The sequence below is a fragment of the Phocoena phocoena genome, chromosome 2 (assembly GCF_963924675.1).
Source record: "Phocoena phocoena chromosome 2, mPhoPho1.1, whole genome shotgun sequence".
NCBI lineage: Eukaryota > Metazoa > Chordata > Mammalia > Artiodactyla > Phocoenidae > Phocoena > Phocoena phocoena.
Genome location: NC_089220.1, coordinates 93,993,365 through 94,015,312, shown reverse-complemented (window position 1 = coordinate 94,015,312; position 21,948 = coordinate 93,993,365). Strand labels below are relative to the sequence as shown.

The following is a 21,948-nucleotide window of genomic DNA, read 5'->3' as shown; positions in this document are numbered from 1 at the left end:
TTTGTTTCTTTTTCCGAACCATCTTTTCAACATAGTAACCACAGAGTTGGCTTTGATCCTCCCAGGAAAATGGCATCACCCTCTCCCCTACAATTTTATAACATTTTCTATCAGGCGGACATAGGCCTGTATCGGGAAGAGCACCGTGCAGTCACCTTCTGCCTCTTGCACTCCACAGTGGCCATGCTGACTCATGACCTTGTTCTTTCCTTTTGAGCCACAGAATCCTTCTCAGCTGGTCATCCAGGCAGTCACTGCCAGCTGATGTGTAAGCCTTGATGAAATGAAGCAGCGTATCTCAGCTATTGCTCTGACTAGTAGGTATGGCCAGGCCTCTTCTGGCATGGGGCCACTGCTACTACCACTGGCAATTCCAGACCACATTCCTTTGGGGCAGTGCGACTAGGGTCATGCTCAGATGCAGCAGACCTGCAAGATGACACTTCACCCTCTCCCCTGGGCTCTCTGCCCACGGATATCTTAGAAAAGTGGCCAAAAGTACTCTCCTTAAAGAAAGATAGACCATGCGGAAGAATTTGTCTCCGACATTTCTTCCACATTACGGTTTTTGGGCTTTATAAACCCATAAGTCATAAAGCTATTTGTTTCCTTCTGGACACTTTGCTGAAAATTGGAATAAGCTACACTGAGGGTGCCCTGGTCATGTCCCTGTGACCTGAACTGCAAGTCTTGTCACCAGTGTGCTCAACTGAGAAAAGTATTCTGCCTACTCATTTGGGCTTTCTAAAATAAAGAGCAAGTCTGTTACACCAATTAGCAGGGACTTCAGACACAGAAATAGGATAAGCCTGAAAGGGGGCAACTGATGAAAGGTGCAATTACAACACAGATATGGATCATCCGCCAAGTGAAAGCACCTGAAAAATGTTCAGTAACCCAGATCCGTTCATCACTCTTGTTAGCAGACTCTCTTATCCAAGTCCCAAACGTCTCTTTAACTTTCAAAACTTGTGTTGGGTTTCCAATGGACGTGATCATGGATTCTACCAAAAGAAGAGAAAGGAAAGTTACCCACCTACCAATTATGACTTTTAGCCATCTGATTTCTGAATTTTAAAACAGGATGCTTTGTTTCTGTACCTGCTTGCAGGGAATGGTGTTCACTGACTTTCTCATCAGCTTTTCCAACCAAGGTATCATCATTTGGTACAGCACACGTCTCACCTAAAACAACAACAACGATAATCAGAGCAAACTAGTTGGCACAGTGAGATATATATAGCTTTATAACTGGTTACATAACCTCAATCCAGACTCTAGTTCCATAAGCATCCTTTACAATAGGCTCACCGAGGTTTCTGCTTGCTTGCTTTTAAGCCCCAAGTCATACACTTCCAAATTTTTTCCCCTCCCTGGGGAGTTTCCAACAAGCGTTCCATGACAATAGTTGCTAAGATACTACAATCAGGAAAATGTCACCTGAGTCAGCCATCCAAGCCCTGAGCAACCTGGGAGAAAGACAGGCCTACTGACATGTTCCTGGTCTCTCTGGGCCAGTGGGAATCTATCACAGTCTGCATTTTTCTGGAGGGATTTTCACTTTCAGGGAAGCTGATGGGGATGAGGGAGCAGTCTCATGATGGGATGACCCACTTTACCCTGTCTTCCTGAACTGCCAGGGAGTAGAATCACAGAGGAAGAAGGAGCCTAGAGGCAGCCCAGCACAGAGAGATTTGAGACCCTTCCCTGCTTGAAGGCCTGTAGGACCCAGGTCCTTGAGGGGCACCTGATCCATAGTTGGTTTGAGGCTACAACTGAGCTCAAATTCATCCTCCTTGGCTTGTCATTGTTCCCCTTAGCAAACGGGCTTAATTCAGACCTTCGGTGGAGAGGTGGCTAGGGGTGGCAGAAGCAGGACAGGAGGCAGGGAGGAATATGGTCATTGTGAAGATGAGAGGGAGTGGACTGCCTGGGGGTAAGGACCCCCTACCTGGGGGCAGGTTGGGGCAAATCAGGCTTTCTGAGAAAGGCCAGGCCCACTTCCCTAGACAAATTCTGAGGATTTCCAATCACCCTGTGGTTGCTTGATAGAAACTCCCAGAAACTGTCACTAGGGAAACTCCCAGAATAAACTAGAGAGGTTTCTTTATCGGCAAAATAAGGAGGCAGGACCCTCCGTGGTCTCTAATCCTCCTTTAGATGGATGAGCCTGTGTCTCTCTGAAACTCTCTGTCACCCAAAGAGAGCAGTCTCGGGATCTATTAGACTCCCCTCACCACCACGCAATGCTGCCGTCCTGGGTTTCGTCTGGAGTTTCCTCTTAGGGGCTTGGGCTTTGCACAAGAGGGGGACAGAGAGACCCTCCCATTCTTAGTCTGAAGAAAAGGCCCTCATTAAGTCATGTAGCGCCCACCAGCTTCTAAGGCTGTGGGAGTGGGATGGGGGTTAAAGCAAGGGAGTTGGAGCAGGAGAGAGGGTCAAGTTCAGATGCTGGGTGCAAGGAGGACTCATTTCCAGGAGGAAGAGTGGAAGATAATGGCCTTTTAAAGCAGTTTTCACAACCCTGGAGCCCATCCCCTGCAGACCAGCCTCTTGGTGGACAGGCGAGGTGGAGGAGAGCACCTCTCCAGCACCCCTCTCGCCTGCTGACAGAGCCTCTGGCTAATCAGAATTCCCAAAGAGCAAGGTCAGACCTCGCCTCCGCTCAGGGGAAGGTTCCCACTGAGCTCACAGTCCAAGGGAGGCTGAACAAAGGGTGATGCTAATGGAGGGGGTGGCACTGACCCGGGGCGGAAGCAGCTCTGCGGTGATTTAACAGGCAGATAACTGCTGGGCAGGATGTAATTAGGCTCCATTTACTGGGGGTGGTAGCATCTTTGAAAGCTCAGATTCACCCACTCTGACTGTGTGTGCTCCCCAAATGTCTTCCAGAAAGAACAGTGCACCAGATAGAATGAAAGACTGTTTAAGAAAGTGGCAATGAAATCCACAGCAAGTGACAAAGAAACTCCAGGACCCTCCTCTCTGCCAGGAAGCAAGGCATCAAGCTGTGCTTTCTCACGGCCTAAGTTAGGTGAATTAGTCCCTGGTCACCACTGTGGGGAGAAGTTCTAGCTCTACCCTAGAAGGATTTCCTGTTAATAGGGCCCTTGATTTCTCCTTAGCTTTCAACCCCATGGCCACCCCTGTAACAACTGGCCAAAGAACGAACCGTCCAGGCCTGCCAGAGACCAGGTGTCCCTTGGCCTTGACTGCCTTATTCTCAAAGTGTGGAATTCCGTCTCTGAAAGGAAGATGCTCTAAGCAGGGGCTTTACAAGCAGGCACATCTGGGTTTGAATCCTAGCTCTGTCACTTACTAACTGAGTGACCATGGACAGGCTATGTAGTTCCCTGGGGTTTCAGCTTTGTATCTGTAAACTGGTAAGAATACGACTCCTATATCATAGGACTGTTGTAGAGTTAAATGAACTGAGCGCTTAGCCCTATGCCTGGAACATCAACATTAGTGGTGGTGATGGTAGTACTGGGGTGTTGTGGGAAGTTAGCCGATCTGAATCTCCCCATCCTCTCCATCTCCCCAGCATCAGTCAAGCCCTTCATGCTCCAGGGATGGTGGATCCGGCAGGGAGGAGCAAAGAGTCTGGTGATAAGTGAAGGGGGAGGGATGAGGCCAGGGGGTGGGAGGCCCAATTCTAAACCTGCCACCAGTCCTCACCCCAGGCAGACTGCTCAGGCCTCCCAGGAACATGTTGCAAGGTGGGGACACTCGCTTTGGGCAAAATTTCCCTCTGTTTAGAACAAATCTGGTCACAAAGCCTGGGTGAAGCCTGAGACTTTGGGATCATTAACTGAAGAGGTGGTTCCCTGGGGCAGGGGTGGGTGACCTGGGCACTGGCCGTTGAACATGTTTGGCTGACGAGGGCCTTTGGATCTTCTGCTTCCGGGGGGCCCTGGGGGACCCGGAGGGCCCGGGGGCCCAGGTGGGCCGGGTGGGCCTTGGTCACCTTTGGCACCTGGAGAAAGAGAGAGAGAAGCAGGGATGGGGGTTGATTAAAGAGCCATTGGCAGAGATGGGCTTCAAACAAGGGAGAAGGGGACCCAGCATCTCCAGGAAGGCTTGCTGAGTCCCCCTTCCCAGACACAGATGTCCTCCAGCACTTGTTCACACAGAGTCGAGGGAGCACCCATAGCAGGTGCTGAGTTCCAACTATGTGCCAGGAATTGTGCTAGGAATTTTATAAATCTCCTCCCCTTTGTCGTCCTCAGCCACTCTGTGAGATAGTATCAGCGGTTCCTCAGTGACCCGAGTCTCAGGGAAGTTTAGTGCTTTGCCCCAGGTCACAGCTGGAATAGAGCTGGGACTCACCCTTAGGGGTGTCTTGCTCCTAAGCTCATCCTGTTTTCATTGGCTGATGTTGGGAAAGCTCAACCCTGACTACTTATTAGAATCACCCAAGGGGCTCAAACACAATTCCAATGCCTGGGCCCCCTCCCAGATCAATTAGATCAAAATGGTGGGGAAGCTGGTCATCTGTATTTCTAAAAACTTCCTAAGATGTTTTCTTCCTAAGATGTCAGGTATGAGAAACATGCCTCTATGTGGTAGAAGAAATCAGGGGCTCCTGTCCTGCTTTGTAACCTTGGGCAGGCAGCTTAACCCTCCGAGACTGGTTCTTCATTTCCAGATGGTCTCATACTCCCTGTCCTGACTTGTGAGAATCCACTGAAGTCATCGGGGTGAGTGCTCGGACAGTTGGATTCTCTACACATCAGCAGGTGGAATCCCTACACACTTCCAGCTTCAGGTGGCCAGTGTGGGTACAGCCCTTTGCAGGGGCCATTGGTTATGGAACTTTCATAAAGATGCCGCTAGGCTGGGATATTCAGTCCTTTTGTTCTACCCTCCTTTCCTGGGCTGACTGGTGATCTAAGATCTCTTTAGCTGCCTCTTCCCAGCCCCACCAAATAAGCACTTTCAGTTGCTTTGGAGTGGGCAAGCAGGGGTCACAGAGGCTAACAGTGGGTCTAAGCCCACTGTGGAAGGGGCAGAGATCTGCAGGCAGGGCAAACACAATCCAACCCTCCTATTCCTTCTCTGCTCTCTGGCCAAGAGGACACACTCAGCTCTGGCCTGTTCTCTAGAACTGGGGTACACTCAGAGATGTTGCTTTCCTGAATGGTTTGTGGTCACCCTCTCTTGTCTGGTAGTATAGGGGAGTGTGGTATTCTGGATGTGTAGATTTCCCATATAACTGAGTATAACATGACCTTATATTTTCAAAGTATATTCACATATATATGATCCTGTCAAAACACTTATCACATTTTACGTATTTTGCATGGCAACTTCCCTGTTTGTTAAACAAAGCATGCTAAACCTAATTTGATCTTTCCTTGGTGCTTTGGTCTTAGTACAGTACCTGGCAAATAGCAGATGCTCAATAAATTTTGAATGGCTGGATGGGCAACTGATTCAGGGTCATTGTTCTGAACATCTATCATCCTAGCTTCTTGAGGACAGATATTATGTCTTAACTCATTTTCATATTCCTATTTCCAGCTACTAGCAAAATCCCTAATTCATAAATGGTGCTCTCTGATATTAAAAAATGCTTATTGACCACATTAATAGGATAGTTATGTTTCTATGGTATAAATGGTCTCCAAAGTAGTGTGCTTTTAAAATTCTTCTGCCTCTTTCTGTGCCATGACCATCAGCTGTCGCCTACTCTTTCCACCATGTAATTGTCTTTCTGAGGCTTGCTGTGCCTCTACCTCCTCCCCCATAGACAGCAATTATCTGTTTTTAACCTGGGCTGGAAACCAGAAAAAGAAGATCAGCAACGATGTCTCCCCCAATTCTGTGTCAAAAGTCTTAGGATAAGGGCCTAAGGATGGCTCTAGCTCAACTCTGAAGCTGTGCTTTCTGTCTGTTGTCCTCTGAGGTATTTGAAATTGCTCGCTTACTTGTCTTGTTCTGGATTGTGCTGGATTTAATAGCTATTTGGAAAAAGGACGCTTCCTTCATCCGAAATCCATCCAGCCATGACACTTAGACCTGCATTATCTCAACTGCTCATGCTTAGATATCAGATTTGGTCTCACCAACAAACATTGGGCTTACATGCATGGTTCTCTCCTTGTTGAAAGCACAGAACTCTAAAACATGCTGAGAAACAGATGGGCACATAGGCAGCTAAGGAGAGAAGACCCGGAGCAGCCTTGGTACTAGAAGCCAGGCCAAGTTCTGGGTCCATTCAGCCTGAGCGCCAGCCTGAGAGACAGCCTGAGCGCCAGCCCCTTACCTGAAGGAAGTACATCATTAGACACGTCCCCTTTGTCTCCCTTGTCACCCTTCTGCCCTGCTGGGCCCTCGTTTCCAGTCAAGCCCAGCTCACCAGGGTCTCCCTTTTCCCCTGGAGTTCCTGTGGCTCCAGGTGGCCCTGAGAAAAAAATGATGTATTAGCCTGTTGTGCAGGGAATTCTGGCACACTAACTACTTTGTAATATCGTACTTTGTATTTTTAAGGTGAAGTAGCTTCAGAAACCAAATACATAACACTTCATAACCATTTTAGGACAGCAGCATGTTCTCAATTCATGAACGAATAGTATCTCCAGGTGGTTCTGTTGAATTCTTTTTAGAGACATTTGGCTGGGCCAACAGGTTGGAGAGGAGTGAACCCGTAGAAGGACAGTCACAGCAAGCGCAGAAAGAAGGTAAAGCCTAATTGGAAGTCTGCCCTCCCCCACCCCACGCCCTCCTCACCCCAGCAGGAAGGACTGAGAACTCAGAGGGGTTTGTTTGGCACCATAAGGGTGGATGTTGTCCTCTGCATTATCTGGTATATTCCTCACAACATTGGAGTGGTAGGCTGGTCAGTTATCCTTACTCTCATTTTACAGAAGTCGGAACTAAGGCCTCAGGTGTTACAATTGATGCTAAGTGAGAAGCAAAAATCTTGATTCCAACTCCAACGCCCTTTTCTGTGACATTCCAATGCAAAATGCTTTTAATCAAAGTAGCAAAACAGGTAAAGCTGCTTTAGGACAAGCATTACAAGGGATGGTGATAGTGTGAACAAAATATAATGGAGGAAATCTCTGTCTCTGCTCACAGGGAGGCATCACTATAGGAACTACAGTCCTACCCCCCCACAGCTAGGAAGAGTCAAGATCTATGCAGTGACTCGTCTCAGCATTGTACGACAGCAGCATAGTATTCTGACGCCTGGGAGAAAGGAAGCAAACAACATGCATAATATGATTTCCCCGGCTCATAGTAGTTTCCACACAGCAGCTCAGGGACGGGGAACCTAAACAAAGCCCACCAATTTCACTGAGGTGAGGAGACAAAAAGTAGAGTTTGGGGAGATAAAGGTGGCTAGGATTCATGAGACAGAATATGAGAGAGGGGGTAATCATGTAGAAAGGGCTCTGGAGAACTTCAGAGGTGTTTCCTCAAGTCTTTGTCAGAGTAATAGTCTGTGCAGGGTGAAAATCTACAAGGTAGGGAAAAGAATGAAAAGAAAGCCACTCACTACACAACTCTCAGAGCTTGCACAGGGAAAGGTTCTCATTCCCACCAGTCAAAGCAGAGAGATCTCAGAGAATGGTGCGCTGTTAGGCCGAGTCCTTGGAAAGTCTCCTCTTAGTAGTGAGGCTAAATTAGCCCAAGAGTCAAGGCTGCTGTGGATCTATCATAACAAAGCTTAAAAACAAGCTTCAAAAGGATTAAACTGAGCATAAAGTAGTTTAACTACCCAGCCAGATGTCTCTAAACTGTAGTTTAAACTACTGAAAGTAGTTTAATCATTTAGTCAATGTACTGTAGCATATTAATAATTTAAGCAAGAAAAAAATTATATGACCATCTTGGTGGAGGCAGAAAAGACATTTGATAAAATACAACACCCATTCTTAATAAAAATTCTCATCAAACGAGGAATAGAAGGGGACTTCCCTGGTGGTGCAGTGGTTAAGAATCCACCTGCCAATGCAGGGGACACAGGTTCGAGCCCTGGTCCAGGAAGATCCCACATGCCGCGGAGCAACTAAGCCTGTGCGCCACAACTACTGAGCCTGCTCTCTAGAGCCTGCAAGCCACAACTACCGAGCCCACGTGCCACAACAACTGAGCCCGCGTGCTGCAACTACTGAATCCCGTGTGCCTAGAGCCTGTGCTCCGCAACAAGAGAAGCCACTGCAATGAGAAGCCCGCACACCACAACGAACAGTAGCCCCCACTCGCCACAACTAGAGAAAGCCCGCGCGCAGCAATGAAGACCCAAAGCAGCCAAAAACAAATGAATAAATAAAAATTTATGAAAAAAAAGAGAGGAATAGAAGGAAACTTCCTCAATCTGAAAAAGGGCATCTATGAAAAAACCTACAGCTAACATCATCCCTAATGATGAAAGACTAAATGATTTCCCCCTAAGATCAGGAAAAAGACAATGGTATCTATTCTCATCACTTTTATTTCACACTGTACTGGAGGTTCTAGCCAGTGCAATAAAGCAAAGAAAAAGAAATAAAGGCAAACAGATTAGAAAGGATGAATTAAAATTGTCTTTATATGCAGACGACATGATTATTTATGTAGAAAATCTACAAAAAAGTTGCTAGAACTCATGAGCACCTAGGCACACTGAGAGGGAAAGTGATTACTTACTATTGTGCAAAGGTATTGCCAGATATGGATCAGTTAATACGATACCCTATCGCAGGGATCATTTGCTCATTTTGACAAGAGCCTCCTGGAGATACTGCTCAATAGAAATATTTTTCAAAGGGGCAGAGATTTCAGGCAATAGGGAAGAGCCAGAGGCAAGTTTTAGTGCAAAACTTCAGTTTCTCTCAGCCTCTTTAACCAAGAGGGCTTAGCATTCATTGTTTTTTCTAATTACCTTGCCAGTCCCAAGCCCCTTCTTATAGGTTCTGGCTGAGTGACAGCTCATTCACTCCTCTCCTGTGCCCCATCAACTCAGCCGATCCCCATTCTCCAATTGTCATTCTGTGCCATTGCAATTGTCTTCCCCCCAGATTTAAGACCAATTCTGAACCCTACCCCCAACTTCCTACCAGCCCCATAGGATTCCTATACAGCTGTCCGAAGAGAATCATAGAATTCCAGATCGGAAGGCACCTTAGGGGTCACTTAGATTAACCTCCCATCCAACCCTGAAAGCCCCTCTCCACCACCCGACTGGCTCCTTTCAAGCCCTTGCAGCAATGGGGAGGTTATTATATCACATCACACCACAGATCGCGCTGGAATACTCTGCACTGCCATCGGAGGCCATTATTCCCTAAAACATACATCTGGAGCTCTTAGCAGCTTTCCTTTATGCCGAGGGAATGATAAGGTCTTCCAGACTCAAGGCACCCTACACAGACCATCCCAAGGAAGTCAGCAGTATATGAAAGAAACTTAAAGTGTTGATCACTGTTAAAAAATGTGGTGAACAAAGAAATATTCACTAGATTTCAGCCAACTACTAAAAAAAACAACTCAGTGGAAACCATGCAATTCAGCTGTAGATGGGGGTCAGAAGCCCCTGGTTCCCTGCCTCTGCCAGGGGTGATCTTGGGTGTCATCTTGCACTGATGGAGTTGCTGGGGACACAGTGGAAGAGGATGTGAAGAAGAGCAGGGACCTCTCTTAATCAGGGACCTCTGCATGAGCACACGTTCTTTTGTCAGTATTTTAAATAGGCAATTTAGCACATTATCTGAAGGACACAAAAGAGAACGTTGCCATAGTGTCCAGCCAGCACAATGCACCGAGTATAACTGATACCTTCTAAAGGTGTCACATGACCTACATTCAGCAATGCTCAGGGAAATGGTATCTTCTAGTTACTTAAGGGGTTTCTTTTTCAGGCATTTATTCTAGTCACAAAGAGCCTCTCTGCATCATCGTTTGATTTCCCCTTCTTTTCTTTTGTTCCTTCCTCTTATGCATTTTTCCCCTTTTCTCAAAAAGGCAAGGCATGAAATAGAAAAACATTCATACTGTAATGCAGCTGCTATAATGCAGCCTGCACAGGGGCAGGTGTTTAAAGCTCAGGATATTAAGGACCTTTGCTTATGGATGTATTCCGACTCTCAGCTATGTCTGCATGATAATTTTTAAGCTTTCATTAAGAAAGGGTAGGGGATGTTTTGACTACGTACCGTCTTTGCTGCCTCCACAAAGTTTTCCCTTGTCTTGGCCACGCACTGGCCATGGTGTGTCAGAAGTATACCACCACCTCATCAGAGGACTTGAATGTGGCACTTTCTACCTTCCCCTGACTCAGCTGTGCACAGGGACACTGTTAAACATTGTGTGGCCTGGACCTTGGCATTGTTGTCCCGTGATTCCTGGCAGGCTTTGAGTCAGCACGTTCTGCCAGGAAAGAAAGGCCAGATTCCTCTTGCTTCGCTCGGGTGCTGGATGTGGCTTTCTGCTATTTTCCTTCCCCGGTGGCGCCCACTCAAAACAAGCTGTTTTCCCAGCTTTAGAGTTTGGGGTTGTGTGACCAGCTGGGGTCAATGCCATCATCTTCACTGCAAGGGGTGAGGGAGGACATCTTATTTTTGGCAGGACCATCTGTGACCGACTGAGGCAGAGAAAAGGGAGCCAAGGGTGTTGGGAAAAACCCAGACCCAAGACTGGGATGAATAAGGAGGAGGGTGTTTATTTCTGTTTTGGTGGAGATTCGATTCTTAGAGAAGACACTGAGGCATTAACTCTTGAGTGAGAAAGTGAGAGGCAGATGGAGGGAAAGAAAATGCTTGGTTTTGACGCATAGCACGTCAAACTTCGAAAAAGACGCTAGTTGCAAAATTGACAACATGTAAGTCCAATTCTTCTCTCTAAATCTAAGTCGGTGTTTTCAAATAAATACAGGCATTTCCACTCAGATTTCCTTCCTCACCCTTGGAAACAACAACAACAGTAATATCTAACACTAACATAGCACTTGCTATGTGTCAGGCCCTATTCTAAGCACTTTATATATATATTAATTAATTTAATCTTCCTTACAACACTATGAGGCTGATACTATGACTGTTCTCATTTTACAGATAAGGAAACAGAGTGATTAAGTAACTTGCCCAAGTGCACACAGCTAGTAAGCGGAAGATCCGGGACCCAAACCAAGACTTCAAGCTCTGGCTCTGGCCTACTGCACCCTTGTTCTTAGCATCCCTAAGGTCAGACATTGAGGGTTATCTTCATATTTCAATATCCTGGAAACAACTGTTGGTCTAAAGCTCTAAACTCTGGTTTCGTCAGGTTAGTCTTCTTCTCAAGAGCCCGCAGTGGCTCCCGGTGGCCTCCAGCAGACATGGAGCTAAAGGCTCTGACCCCACCCCTGGCTCACCTGGGTCCCCTCTTATATGCAGGGGCAGCCTCCTTAGAAGTTCCTCCGAGTGTGGCCTTTCTGTTCTCCCCCCTGCAATGTCCTCCCCATCTCCCCTCTGTTTGTGTCCAAGATGTTGATCACACCTCTCTCTCTTGTCCTTTATACTTGTCTCTACTGTACAATCCGTCCTCTACACTGGATCCTATTTGTTCATTATCTGCACAGCAAAGTTCAGATTTTTCTTCTGGCAGTATTCTCTGGTGTGTAGTATAAAGCATCTTCATATCAGAATAACCAGTTATTGAATTCATCCTGTATATACACTGTATCTTCTCTTTCAACAGGACTGTAAGCTCTTATGGACAGAAATTATGTTCTATTCTTCTCATTCATGCATTCCTTCCTTTTTCACTCATTAATTATTTACTGAGCCTCAGCTGGGGTTGGCTGAGAGCTATGCCAAGTAATAGTCTCTCCTTCACAGGCAAACACTAGAGCAGGCTGTTTAAAAATTAGAAGCCATGCTAGAGTTGTTGGAAGACAACCTCCTTAGCATACAGAGGAGACCAAGGCCCGATGAGGGACTGACCTGCCCAAGGCCTCAGAGCCAGTCGGGGTTCGAGGCAGGTGCTCCCAGAACTCCTTTCCTGGCTCCGCTCTGCCAGGAGAGCAGGGACCATTCTTTCTGCCTGACAGGTTAGTACTCATTGAACTGTGCGTTCCTGCACACGTCCTGTGGGCCTCTCTGAAGGGCTGGCGCTCTCCCACCCTCCCGGGAAGACTCAGGGTCAGACTCAGCATCATCCTTCGACAATTAACAGCACTAGCTCCCAAGGCCCAGCCTTCCTTCCCTCAGCTCGGGCTAACGCCGCTCTCACAGCTTGGGCCCGACCCCCTCGAGCCTAGACGTATAGTGCAGTCGTGTTTAAGAGCAGGGGTCCAGGAGTCAGAGAGGCCTGGGTTCAAATCCCACCTCCTCCACTTATTAGCTTTTGGACATTGGACAAGTTACGTCCATTAGTTCAACCATGACTTGATTGCCCTCTTTCGCTGGCTGTTCCAGGCTCTGGAGGTTGAGTCTAAGCGAGAGTGACATGGCCTGGTTCTCACGGACCTCACGTTCTCCCTAGGGAGTCAGACCATCAGCATATCAACAGGCAACACTGGGAGAGAATTTCAGGGAGGGATATGTTATTGGAAAAGAGCAGGGAATGTGAATGAGTTGGTGAGGCAGGGGCCAGACACAGAGATCAGGGACGATCTTGAAGAGGAGGTGACTTATAAGCTGAGATCTGCTCTGTGGGAAGGACGGGCCTCAGGAAGGGCCGGGCCACAGCAGTGCAAAGGCCCTGGGACAAGGGTGGGCCTGACCTGTTTGGAAAACAGAAAGATAAGGTTTCTTCATCTGGGAAAAATACGGCTGGTAAACATACCCATCTCCTTGGGGTTGTTGTGAAGACTAAATGAGGTGAGTGTAGAGAGGACTAGGTAGTGTGCCTGACAGTAAATGTCAGCTATTTACTATTGTCCAGAGGATCACCGTAGAGGGCACGGTCCAGCCTAACCCAGTCCTATCTCTGTGGAACACAGTCTCTTTTTCCTGATTTTGGTAATAGCACTTGTTGTTCCCTCTTTCTGGAATGCAAGCCCACTCCTCCCCTCTCCCACCCCTTGCCTGGCAAACCACTAACGATCCTGGAACTCTCAGCTGAAATGACGGCCCTTCGTTCTCCACAGCCATGATCCTGGCCCAGCAGTTCACATCCTGCATGAGTCCCTGTGGCTGACAGAGAGACCCCAGACCACTAACCTGAAGGCTCTGGAAGGGCCTGGCCCCCGCCTCCCATCTCACCTTGCTGCACGCCCCCCCCCCCCCAGCTGCCCCAGCAGGGCCTTGGCAGATGTGTGCCCTCCACCTGGGCCACCCTCTGCCTCGCCCTCATCCCTCAGGTCTGACCTCAGACGTTACCTCCCGACCCGCCCTCTCTGCACTGTAGCTTATAACACCCTGTTCTTTCCTTCAAATGTGCACCTCACATTGTGATTACAGATGTATTTGTGTTGACTATTTATGTCTGCCTCCCCACCAAAGATGGAAAGTTCCACAATAGGGGCTACGTCTATTTTGTTTCCCCACTAGTACTTGGAACCCTCTCAATAAGTATTTGCTGACGAATGTTCCCATCCTCTCCTGCTGTTCTTCCTGCTGCTCAGTCTGTCCTTGGCCTCCTTTGCTGGCTCCTCCCCTTCTACTTGGTCACTAGACGCTGGTACTTCTCAGGGTACCCAGGCTCTCCTCTGCTGGTAGCTCCCTCCCTAAGGTACTGCACCCTGGTCCACAAGCCCATTGCCCTTGGGTGACACCCTAATGTATACCTCTAGCCCCAGGGACTTCTCCAACTGCAGACCTGCATCTTCAAGGCCCCCCTCCTCCTGGATGTTTCAAGGCATTTCAAACTCAGCACATCCCATGTTGAGCCATGACTGTCTCCCTGGACCTGAGTCGGTCTGGGGCCCCTCACCTCAGGGAAGAGCAGTCAGGCAGGATGAAAATCTCACAGTCAGTCTTGGTGACCCCTTCCCCTTCCTTCTCATATCTACCTTCCCCAAGTCCTGTTGATTTCACCCCCAAATGTCACTCAGCTCATCGGCCTTTGCACACCCCACCTGCATCCCTTCCGCCCTCACACTGAGTAGCTTCTGCCCTGTTTCCCTAACAGCAGCGCCTGTGCACTCGCTCCAGTGTGTCCCCCACCAGCAGCGGCGGGGGTATTACAGAATGGCAGATCTGATCATGTCACTCTCCTACCTGAAACCCCTTCGTGGCTTCTCATGGCTCCTGGAATAAAGCCAATTCCCCTCCGTGGGCCTGCCAGCTCTCGTCCTGCCTCCCACTCCCTGCAATTCTGTTGATTGCTGGGTGGGATGGGAATCCATCCTGGGCTCAGGAAGGGATCAGGGGAGGGAAAGCATAGCTGTGCGGCTTTGGCAGGGTGACGGGGACAGCACAGCCCTTGCTCTGGCGTCGGATGGTCCAGGCTAGAGTCTGGTCCAGGCTAGAGTCTGCTTCCAACAACCTATTCATAGAGGTAGCCTTTTCAAAACCTCCTCCTTTCCCTCCTGCAGGCTCCTTTGTGTGGCTGCCAGGCAGGTGTGCAGGGCAGGTGCCTGAGTACAAACCCCAGTTCTTAAAATGCTCAGGGCTAACCTGATTTGGTCTTGTTACCTCTCTGGTTTCAACTTGACCATGCTCACCTCTCATCCTTTCTGTCCAGCTACGCTGGCTTCCCTGCCACTCCTCAGCGTCTACAGGCACACTGGACTTACAGGCTCCACTGGAACCCTCTCCCCGAGACAGTCCGCCACCTGCGCTCTCCTCTCCTCCAGGTGTCTGCTCAAAGGTCCCTTCTCAGGGGGCTCACCTGGCCTCCCAGCCTACAGTCACGCCCCACCCTACACACTTCCTATCCCTTCCCCTTGCTCTATTTTTCTGTTTAGCACTTGGCACCGCGTAACAGACAATATATTCTACTTATTTATCTTGTTGATTGTCCATCTGCCCAGACTAGGATGTCAGCCTCATGAGGGCAGAGATTTTGTCAGCTTTTTCATTTCTGGATCTCCAGCATCTAGAATAATACCTGCCACATAAATATGTCTTACAGAAATAAATAGACTTTTTCTTTTCTGCCCTCACTGGGTTGTGGGCTGCATGCTAAGCATATCTCTTCAAAGCTAGAGATCTGTCTCAGACCTTCTTGGAGTTACCCCTTTCTCACCTGACCCACATCCAGTGCTGCATGGTGGTCCCTCCCCCTCACTGTTGGCTCTCATAATACTCATGACTGAATCCTCAGGACTGGATCACATTTCTGGGGTCTTTCTGGGATAAACCAAGTGCCTGAACACTGACGGTCATCATTAACTGATGCTGATATTCATTTATAATTATAGTTATTATCTGACATGTAAGGGTCCATTCTGCTCCGTAGTTCTGGCTATAACTGCTGGACTTCTGGGGATGGAGTTGACATGGGCTGCGTGGGCCCATTTTCACAGAGGCTGCCCCTGGGAACACAGGTATGCAGGCTTTTGGCAAGTGGCAGAGCCCCTCAACAATTTTCTCCCTTTCCACTGGCTCTCACTCAAATTGTTTAAGAGCAGAAATGCTGGAAGGGGTTCCTGTGTTGTCTGGAAGAGTTGCTCTAGTGGTTCTTCTAGCCTGGGGCCTGTCCAGGTGAGTTGGGGCAGTGTAACCAAGAGATTGAAAATAGATAAGAGGGTTAGTGGAGCCTCCACCCTCAGCTGTGGCTAAGAACCACGCCTTCCTTGAAGCGTCCTGAGGAGTCTCTAACCCCTGTCCTCAAGCCTCCACTGTGCCATGTGCCAGCTCTCTTCAGGTGACTCTGCCCCGGCCTTCCCCATGGACTTCCCAGGACTGGTGCTCAGAGCCCCTCAGAACTCACCCTGCCCCAGCCTCCAGCCCCCAGACCCTGCCAGGCCTTACCTGAGCCCCTGCTGGTCACTGCTCCCTGACACATCTGACACCTTGGTGTTTCCAGGTCTTTGCTTGGGTGGTGGCAATGCCACCACTCACAGCAGGGCACAGGAGGTCTCTCAGAGATGCCAGTCACATCTTCTTAATAGTCCTGTGACCCCTGGACAGGAGACCCTGACAGCTGGGACCACACAACCTGAGTGTCAGCCTGGATGCTGCCTTTCTACTCAAATCATTCTAGTGATTCCTCCAGCCAGGAAAACCTAGAGGTCAGTATCAGTCAACTGATTTTCAGTCAAACACAAAAATCTGCTGGGCAGGAGGAGGCAGTGAGAGGGTCGGGCAGGAACGACCCTTGAGAGAACTTGGGGTACCAGCACAGACAGCCTGCACAGCCCGTGTAGTGCCCCTCCCCAGGACTGCTCACTCTTGCCCCTTCCATCTGTCTGTCTGCATCAGAGCAAGCAGAGGAGTGGACATCAGCTCTCAGGTATACTGCTTCTCTCGGGCAGACTGGATATAAATCTTATCAGGGTTGGACCAAAGAGAAGGCCCTTGCTGACCCAGAACACAGCAGCTTCCAGGCAAGCATTAACCAGCCTTGCATTCAGAGATGCAGCACTTTTCCCCTACTGTGCCAGCTTTGGTTCATCCAAAATGCAATAATGGAGACAAAAAACAAGGAAATGAATTAGAAGAGTGACAAAATACCCATTTTTCCTCTTTTTCCATTTGCTCCTTTTTCGCCTTTTGGGCCCTGGGGACCAGGCTGTCCATCTGATCCGTTGTGTCCTGGTAACCCACCAATTCCTGGAGGTCCTGCATCAAAACACGGGAAATGGGAACATTTAAAAAAATCTTAACAGAAGTTAACATGACTTCCTTTAGCCAGTGAAACTGGCCAGGCATTGACGCCTCTTCCAGATCTTCTCCTGCTTCTTCCTTTCCTTCTCTACCTTCCCTGCCCCCGCCTGAAGCAGTGACAGGTGGGGAATGGTGACAGCAAGTTCTCAAGTGGGAGGGAACAGGAGAGCTGGTGATTGGGGCAGAGAGGAGGGGGACACAGTGATAGTCAAGGCTGCCTTCAGACTCTTCTTCCTTCCCTGCCTCAGTCCCTTCTGAGTGATCCTGGGGGGCCAGCCACCCATATCCTTCCCATGAACTTGGAAAATCCATGGGCTCTTACCTGCTGGGCCAGGTGGTCCTACAACAGAAAAAGAAATTTAGATGATAAACCACAGATGGAAGAAAGTGAAGCCAACACCACAACCCAAAAAACAAAGAGCACCTTCCCCCTCTTAAAACGTACTAATCATCTATGGGCCCTAAGGAACCACCCCATGCCTTTTATTTAGAACTCAGTATATTTGTCCAAAGATTCTTAAAAACAATTCAACAAAGACCCGTTTGCCAATCAAAACCACTTTTGCTTAAGTTCCAATGGACTAAGAATAATTTCTAAGTGGCTTCACTATAGACTCATAAATCAGTCATCTCTCAAGCAATCAATGTAATTAAATGAGGTTTGGTGACAATGTGGGTGGGCACTAGTGAAGCCCTGGCACAGGTAGGTGTCAGGAAGTGCTGCTTTTGCATGGCTGAGATCCAGGTGTCCCAGGAGCAGCCCCAAACACGCTCATCCAGCCAGCCTGTCTCTTCTAGGCCACCAAGGGGAATTGAGAGCAGAAGCTGGTTTGCTTGGTCTCTATTTTGTTGCATAAAATAGCCTGAGAAAACTCGAGGGCCCAGATCAGGTAACAGATACCTTTCTTAGTGTGTAATTACCCAAGGATCTAAGGGGTTCACGTGAATAATTTACACATAATCTAACACAATAATTTTGCTTCCACAAATAGTCTTAGTGTCAATTATTCCATTTAAGCACTCGGACAAGCCAGTGAGGTCGCAACATGAACAGCTGAGGGTCTTTTGTTTCTCCGGACCACATATAACAATCACCAGTATTGGAGTGGGTAGGTCTTTCTAAAGATCCAAGCCTGTGACTCTTCAGAAAACCACCATTTATACTGATGAACCTAGTGGCAGGGCAGGAATAAAAATGCAGATGTAGAGAATGGACTTGAGGACACAATGGGGGAAGGGTAAGCTGGGACAAAGTGAGAGTAGCGTTGACATATATATACTACCAAATGTAAAATGGATGGCTAGTAGAAAGCTGCTTCATAGCACAGGGAGATCAGCTCGGTGCTTTGTGACCACCTAGAGGGGTGGGATAGGGAGGGTGGGAGGGAGACACAAGAGGGAGGAGATATGGGGGTATATGTATACATATAGCTGATTCACTTTGTTGTACAGCAGAAACTAACACACACAACATTGAATAGCAGTTATACTCCAATAAGAATATATATATATATATACACATATATATCTATGTGTATATATATATATATATATATATAAAAGAAAACCACCATTTACTAAGCACTTCTGCGTACACCAAAATCTTCCCATAAGTAGAAATCTTGATCCTTGTGTCTGCTGTGTTTACAACCTATCTGAGGAAGGTGAATACTTTGAAACCACAATGAGATGAGGGAGCTACAGAGAAGCAAACCCCTACAGAGGTACCGGGGAAGTCTGGGCACATGGCAGTCAGAGAAGGCCCTCAGAGAGAGTGAGCCTTGAGCTGTGGCTCTGAAGACACAGTGGCCTGAGATGGCTGCAGGGGTGAGGGCTGGGCATCTCATGCAGGGGACCAGCTGGAGAAAAGGTACAGGGGTGGGAGCTTGCGTGATTCAGGGTGAGAGAAAGGAGGAAGAATGGCTCAGCTGGAGTGTGTAGAGATGAGGCTGAAGTGTATACTTGGCAGAGGGATGTGGGGCAGCAGCACTTGAAGACCAAGCGGAGGGGTGTAGATGGTATGTGCAAGGCAGCGCGGAGCTACAGTAGATTCTTAAGCAGCGGGGGATGACACTGATATCAGCGTGTGTTTGATATCCTCTCCGTAGATGGATGTGGAATAGAACTAGGGAATGAGATGAGAGAGAGAAAGAGACAGGGAAGGAAGGGGGTGGGGCAGGGAGAAAATATCCAGAGGATCTTTGTAGTTGAAGTTTGGGACAAGGTTGTAGATAAATGTGGTTGGTGACTGTAGAGTTCTAGAGGGAGCTAGACATTCGAGAGGTATTTCAGCAGAAGAATGGGCAGGACATGTCCATGTCTGATTGGGTAGGAGACAGCTGACGAGGCCTCTCAGGCGACTGAGCCTGGATACTGATGAGACTATTTGACAGACATGAAAACTTTTGGAAGAATAAGTGTTTGAAGGTATGCTTTCAATACATACAGTCCTATGTTGGGCAAAAATGATTTGCTGAAAACGGCAGAGCATTTTCTAGGGTCAGTGTAGCCTGTAGTCAGTGTGGTCAGTTTACCGCCAGATGGCACACACATGCCCTGGTAAGGAGGTGATATGGCCTTTTGAGCGCTGTCAGAAGAAATCAATCAATCATCAGTCCCGACTGCAGATGGAGCCAAATTCAGATGTGCAGATTGGTAGAAAAAGGTAAACAAGCAAGAATCATCTGTATATAGTAGGTTTCAAGAGTTCTCAGGGAGGGATAAATTGGGAGATTGGGACTGACAATATACACACTACTATATATAAAATAGATAACTAATAAGAAACTGCTGTAGAGCACAGGGAACTCTACTCAATACTCTGTAATGATCTATATGGGAATAGAATCTAAAAACGAGTGGATATATGTATATGCATAACTGATTTACTTTGCTGTACAGTAGAAACTAACACAACATTGTAAATCAACTATACTCCAATAAAAATTAATTTAAAAAAAAGAGGACAGTCCAATAACCATTTCCATGCAGTGGAGTATTGGAGAGAGGTCCTGGCTGGAGCTGTATACTTAGGACACATTAGTTATGGCCAAGGGTATCACTGTGATGAAGTGTTTAGATTAGGGTTTCTTGACACTGACCTGAGATCCTTGATACCCTATGGCTACAGTTTTTACACATTTGAGACCACAAAATCAACTAGAATGCTTGTAAAAATGCAGATACCTAGGCCCCATCTGGAGGTTCTGATTTGGTTTGGATTTAGAGTAAGGCCCAGGAACTGGCATTTTTACCAAGCACCACAGGTGTATGGGATGCAGGTGGTCCTGGGTCCCCTCGACCTGATGTGAAAATTTTCTGGGAAAAGAGTCAGTCACTCTCCTTAAAGGGGTTCCTGACCCTAGAAATATTGGGAGCTACTAGCCTTCAGGTAAGACTGAAATGTCTGAGCCAAATTTGGGGATGTAGAGAGGGGGACACACCCCATCTGGAGGGAGGCAGGTGATAGAAGAAGCACCAGGAAAGAGAGAGTGATCTGAAGATGGAGGAGGGAAGCCAGCAGGTCTCATGCCTTGAAGCTAGAGAATTTCAGAAGAGAAAGGATGACAAACGGTTCCAAAGAGCTCAGGAGCAGAGTGCTACAGTGATGATGACTGTCCCAATATCCCAGGATGCCAATTGAGCTGTTCACGGCCCCTTACACCCAGAAGAAGCCCCAAATATAAGTCATTATAATAATGTCAAATGTCAAATGTGTGCCTACTAGCTATTTAGCAAACCATCTTTCAGAATTTTTTTTAGCTCCTGACCCTTCTCCTCTTCTGGAATAACAGACCCTCTAGGAACACGTGTGGGCAGCCACATTCATGTTAACACTGTACGCAGGGCTGTTTCCTGGGCCTGCCAGCAGTGCAGCTATACAGGACTCCACGCTAAGAAGGGAGCTCCCTGCTTGGGTTTAAATGCTCTGCAGTTGCCGTTTGGACATTCTTAACCATTTTTTCTTTGAATTTGTGCTTTGTGAGTGAAGTCTGATGGGACAGTAGAGCATGGCCCAGGGGCTTTGAGTCTTGGTTTGTTTGTGGCCCTGCCTCCTATCTCCTCCCTGCCTCCCCAGGACAGATTTTCCCCTGCCTGCTCCTGTGCCCCTTGACGTGTCCTCCCCACTCCCTGCCCCATCAGTGACTGCTGCCACCTGCCACCCCAGTGGGGGCCCAGCCTCGAGTGCAGGGGAGGCTAGCGTTGGGTGTGTGCTCTGCATGCTTTTGTCCCAGGGAGCCCCTGTGCCTGTGAGGGTCTGTACTCATGTGGTGAGTAGCCCATGCCTCAAGGAGTACAACATTAAGTCGCAAATAAAAAGCCCCACCATGGCAGGTCAAGAGAGGTTGTGGAAGAAAGGAAAAAGCCTTTTTCCTGCTTCATGAACAAGGGACCCTGCATTTTCATTTTGCACTGGGCCCTGCAAATGGTTGGGTGATTACCCCACCCAACACTCCTAGCTGGAGTTGATTAGAATTGGGTAGATGCATGGTAGGAGCTGAACCACTTAGATTTTTTTCTCCTTGCAGTCTAAAGTTGACCCACAATGCCCTTACTTATGTAAAGTAGAGGTCTGTGGATGGCCATGCACAGTGAAAAATGTCAGTCTGCAGAGAGAAGAAAATGAAGGAGAGAGAAGCAGAGATGAGGGACTGGGTGTCTGCTAGAGAGTCAGAAAGGCTGAGAGAGGAGCTGTGTGGGTTCCCAGTGGCTTTCCAGTTCCTGGCTCCAGCTCCCTGAGTCAGGCTGCTTCCACTGCCCTCCTGGTCTGTCTGTGAGATACCCTTCTGTCTCATGAGGCAAGCTTTGTTTTCATCAGACTGGGTTTCATTGTCATCTTCCTGGACCCACAGACAAACTGCGTTTCCCTGCCTTCCTTCCATGGTGGGGGTGGGGAAGTGAGATACCTCCAGGCCTGACCTTTTAAAGCACCCAATGGGTGCCATCCTTTGTTCCCCTCTCTTCCCTTGGGAGTGACCTTGGTGCCTGGTGCTCAGATGATGGAGCTACAAGACAGCAGCACTTGGATCTCTGAGTCCCCAGAACTGCCTAGGAGAGTCACCCAAATTTCGCTGGACTTTGTGGAGTGGGAAATAAGCTTTTGCTGTGTTAAGCCACTGAGATTTTAAGGTTTAATTGTTACCAGAGCATGACCAAACCTAGCTTGACAAATACATCCCTCTATCTTTTTAATAATTTATAATCTCTCACCCGCTTTTCGTCAGATAAGCTCTAACGGGTCCCTGCTACAAGCAAACAGTAGAAT

General features: G+C 48.1%; 1 protein-coding gene across 1 annotated transcript in view; it reads right to left on the bottom strand.

Annotated features, from left to right (window-relative positions):
• The window catches only part of GLDN (gliomedin), a 64,963-nt gene that overhangs the window by 3,657 nt on the left and 39,358 nt on the right, over positions 1–21,948 (bottom strand). Inside the window, exons 3-8 of the mRNA XM_065872583.1 lie at positions 17,005–17,022; positions 16,530–16,637; positions 6,269–6,406; positions 3,848–3,976; positions 1,102–1,185; positions 879–1,004 (exon numbers count right to left, since the gene is read on the bottom strand). Coding sequence (XP_065728655.1) covers positions 879–1,004; positions 1,102–1,185; positions 3,848–3,976; positions 6,269–6,406; positions 16,530–16,637; positions 17,005–17,022 — 603 coding nt within the window. The remainder of the gene's footprint in view (positions 1–878; positions 1,005–1,101; positions 1,186–3,847; positions 3,977–6,268; positions 6,407–16,529; positions 16,638–17,004; positions 17,023–21,948) is intronic.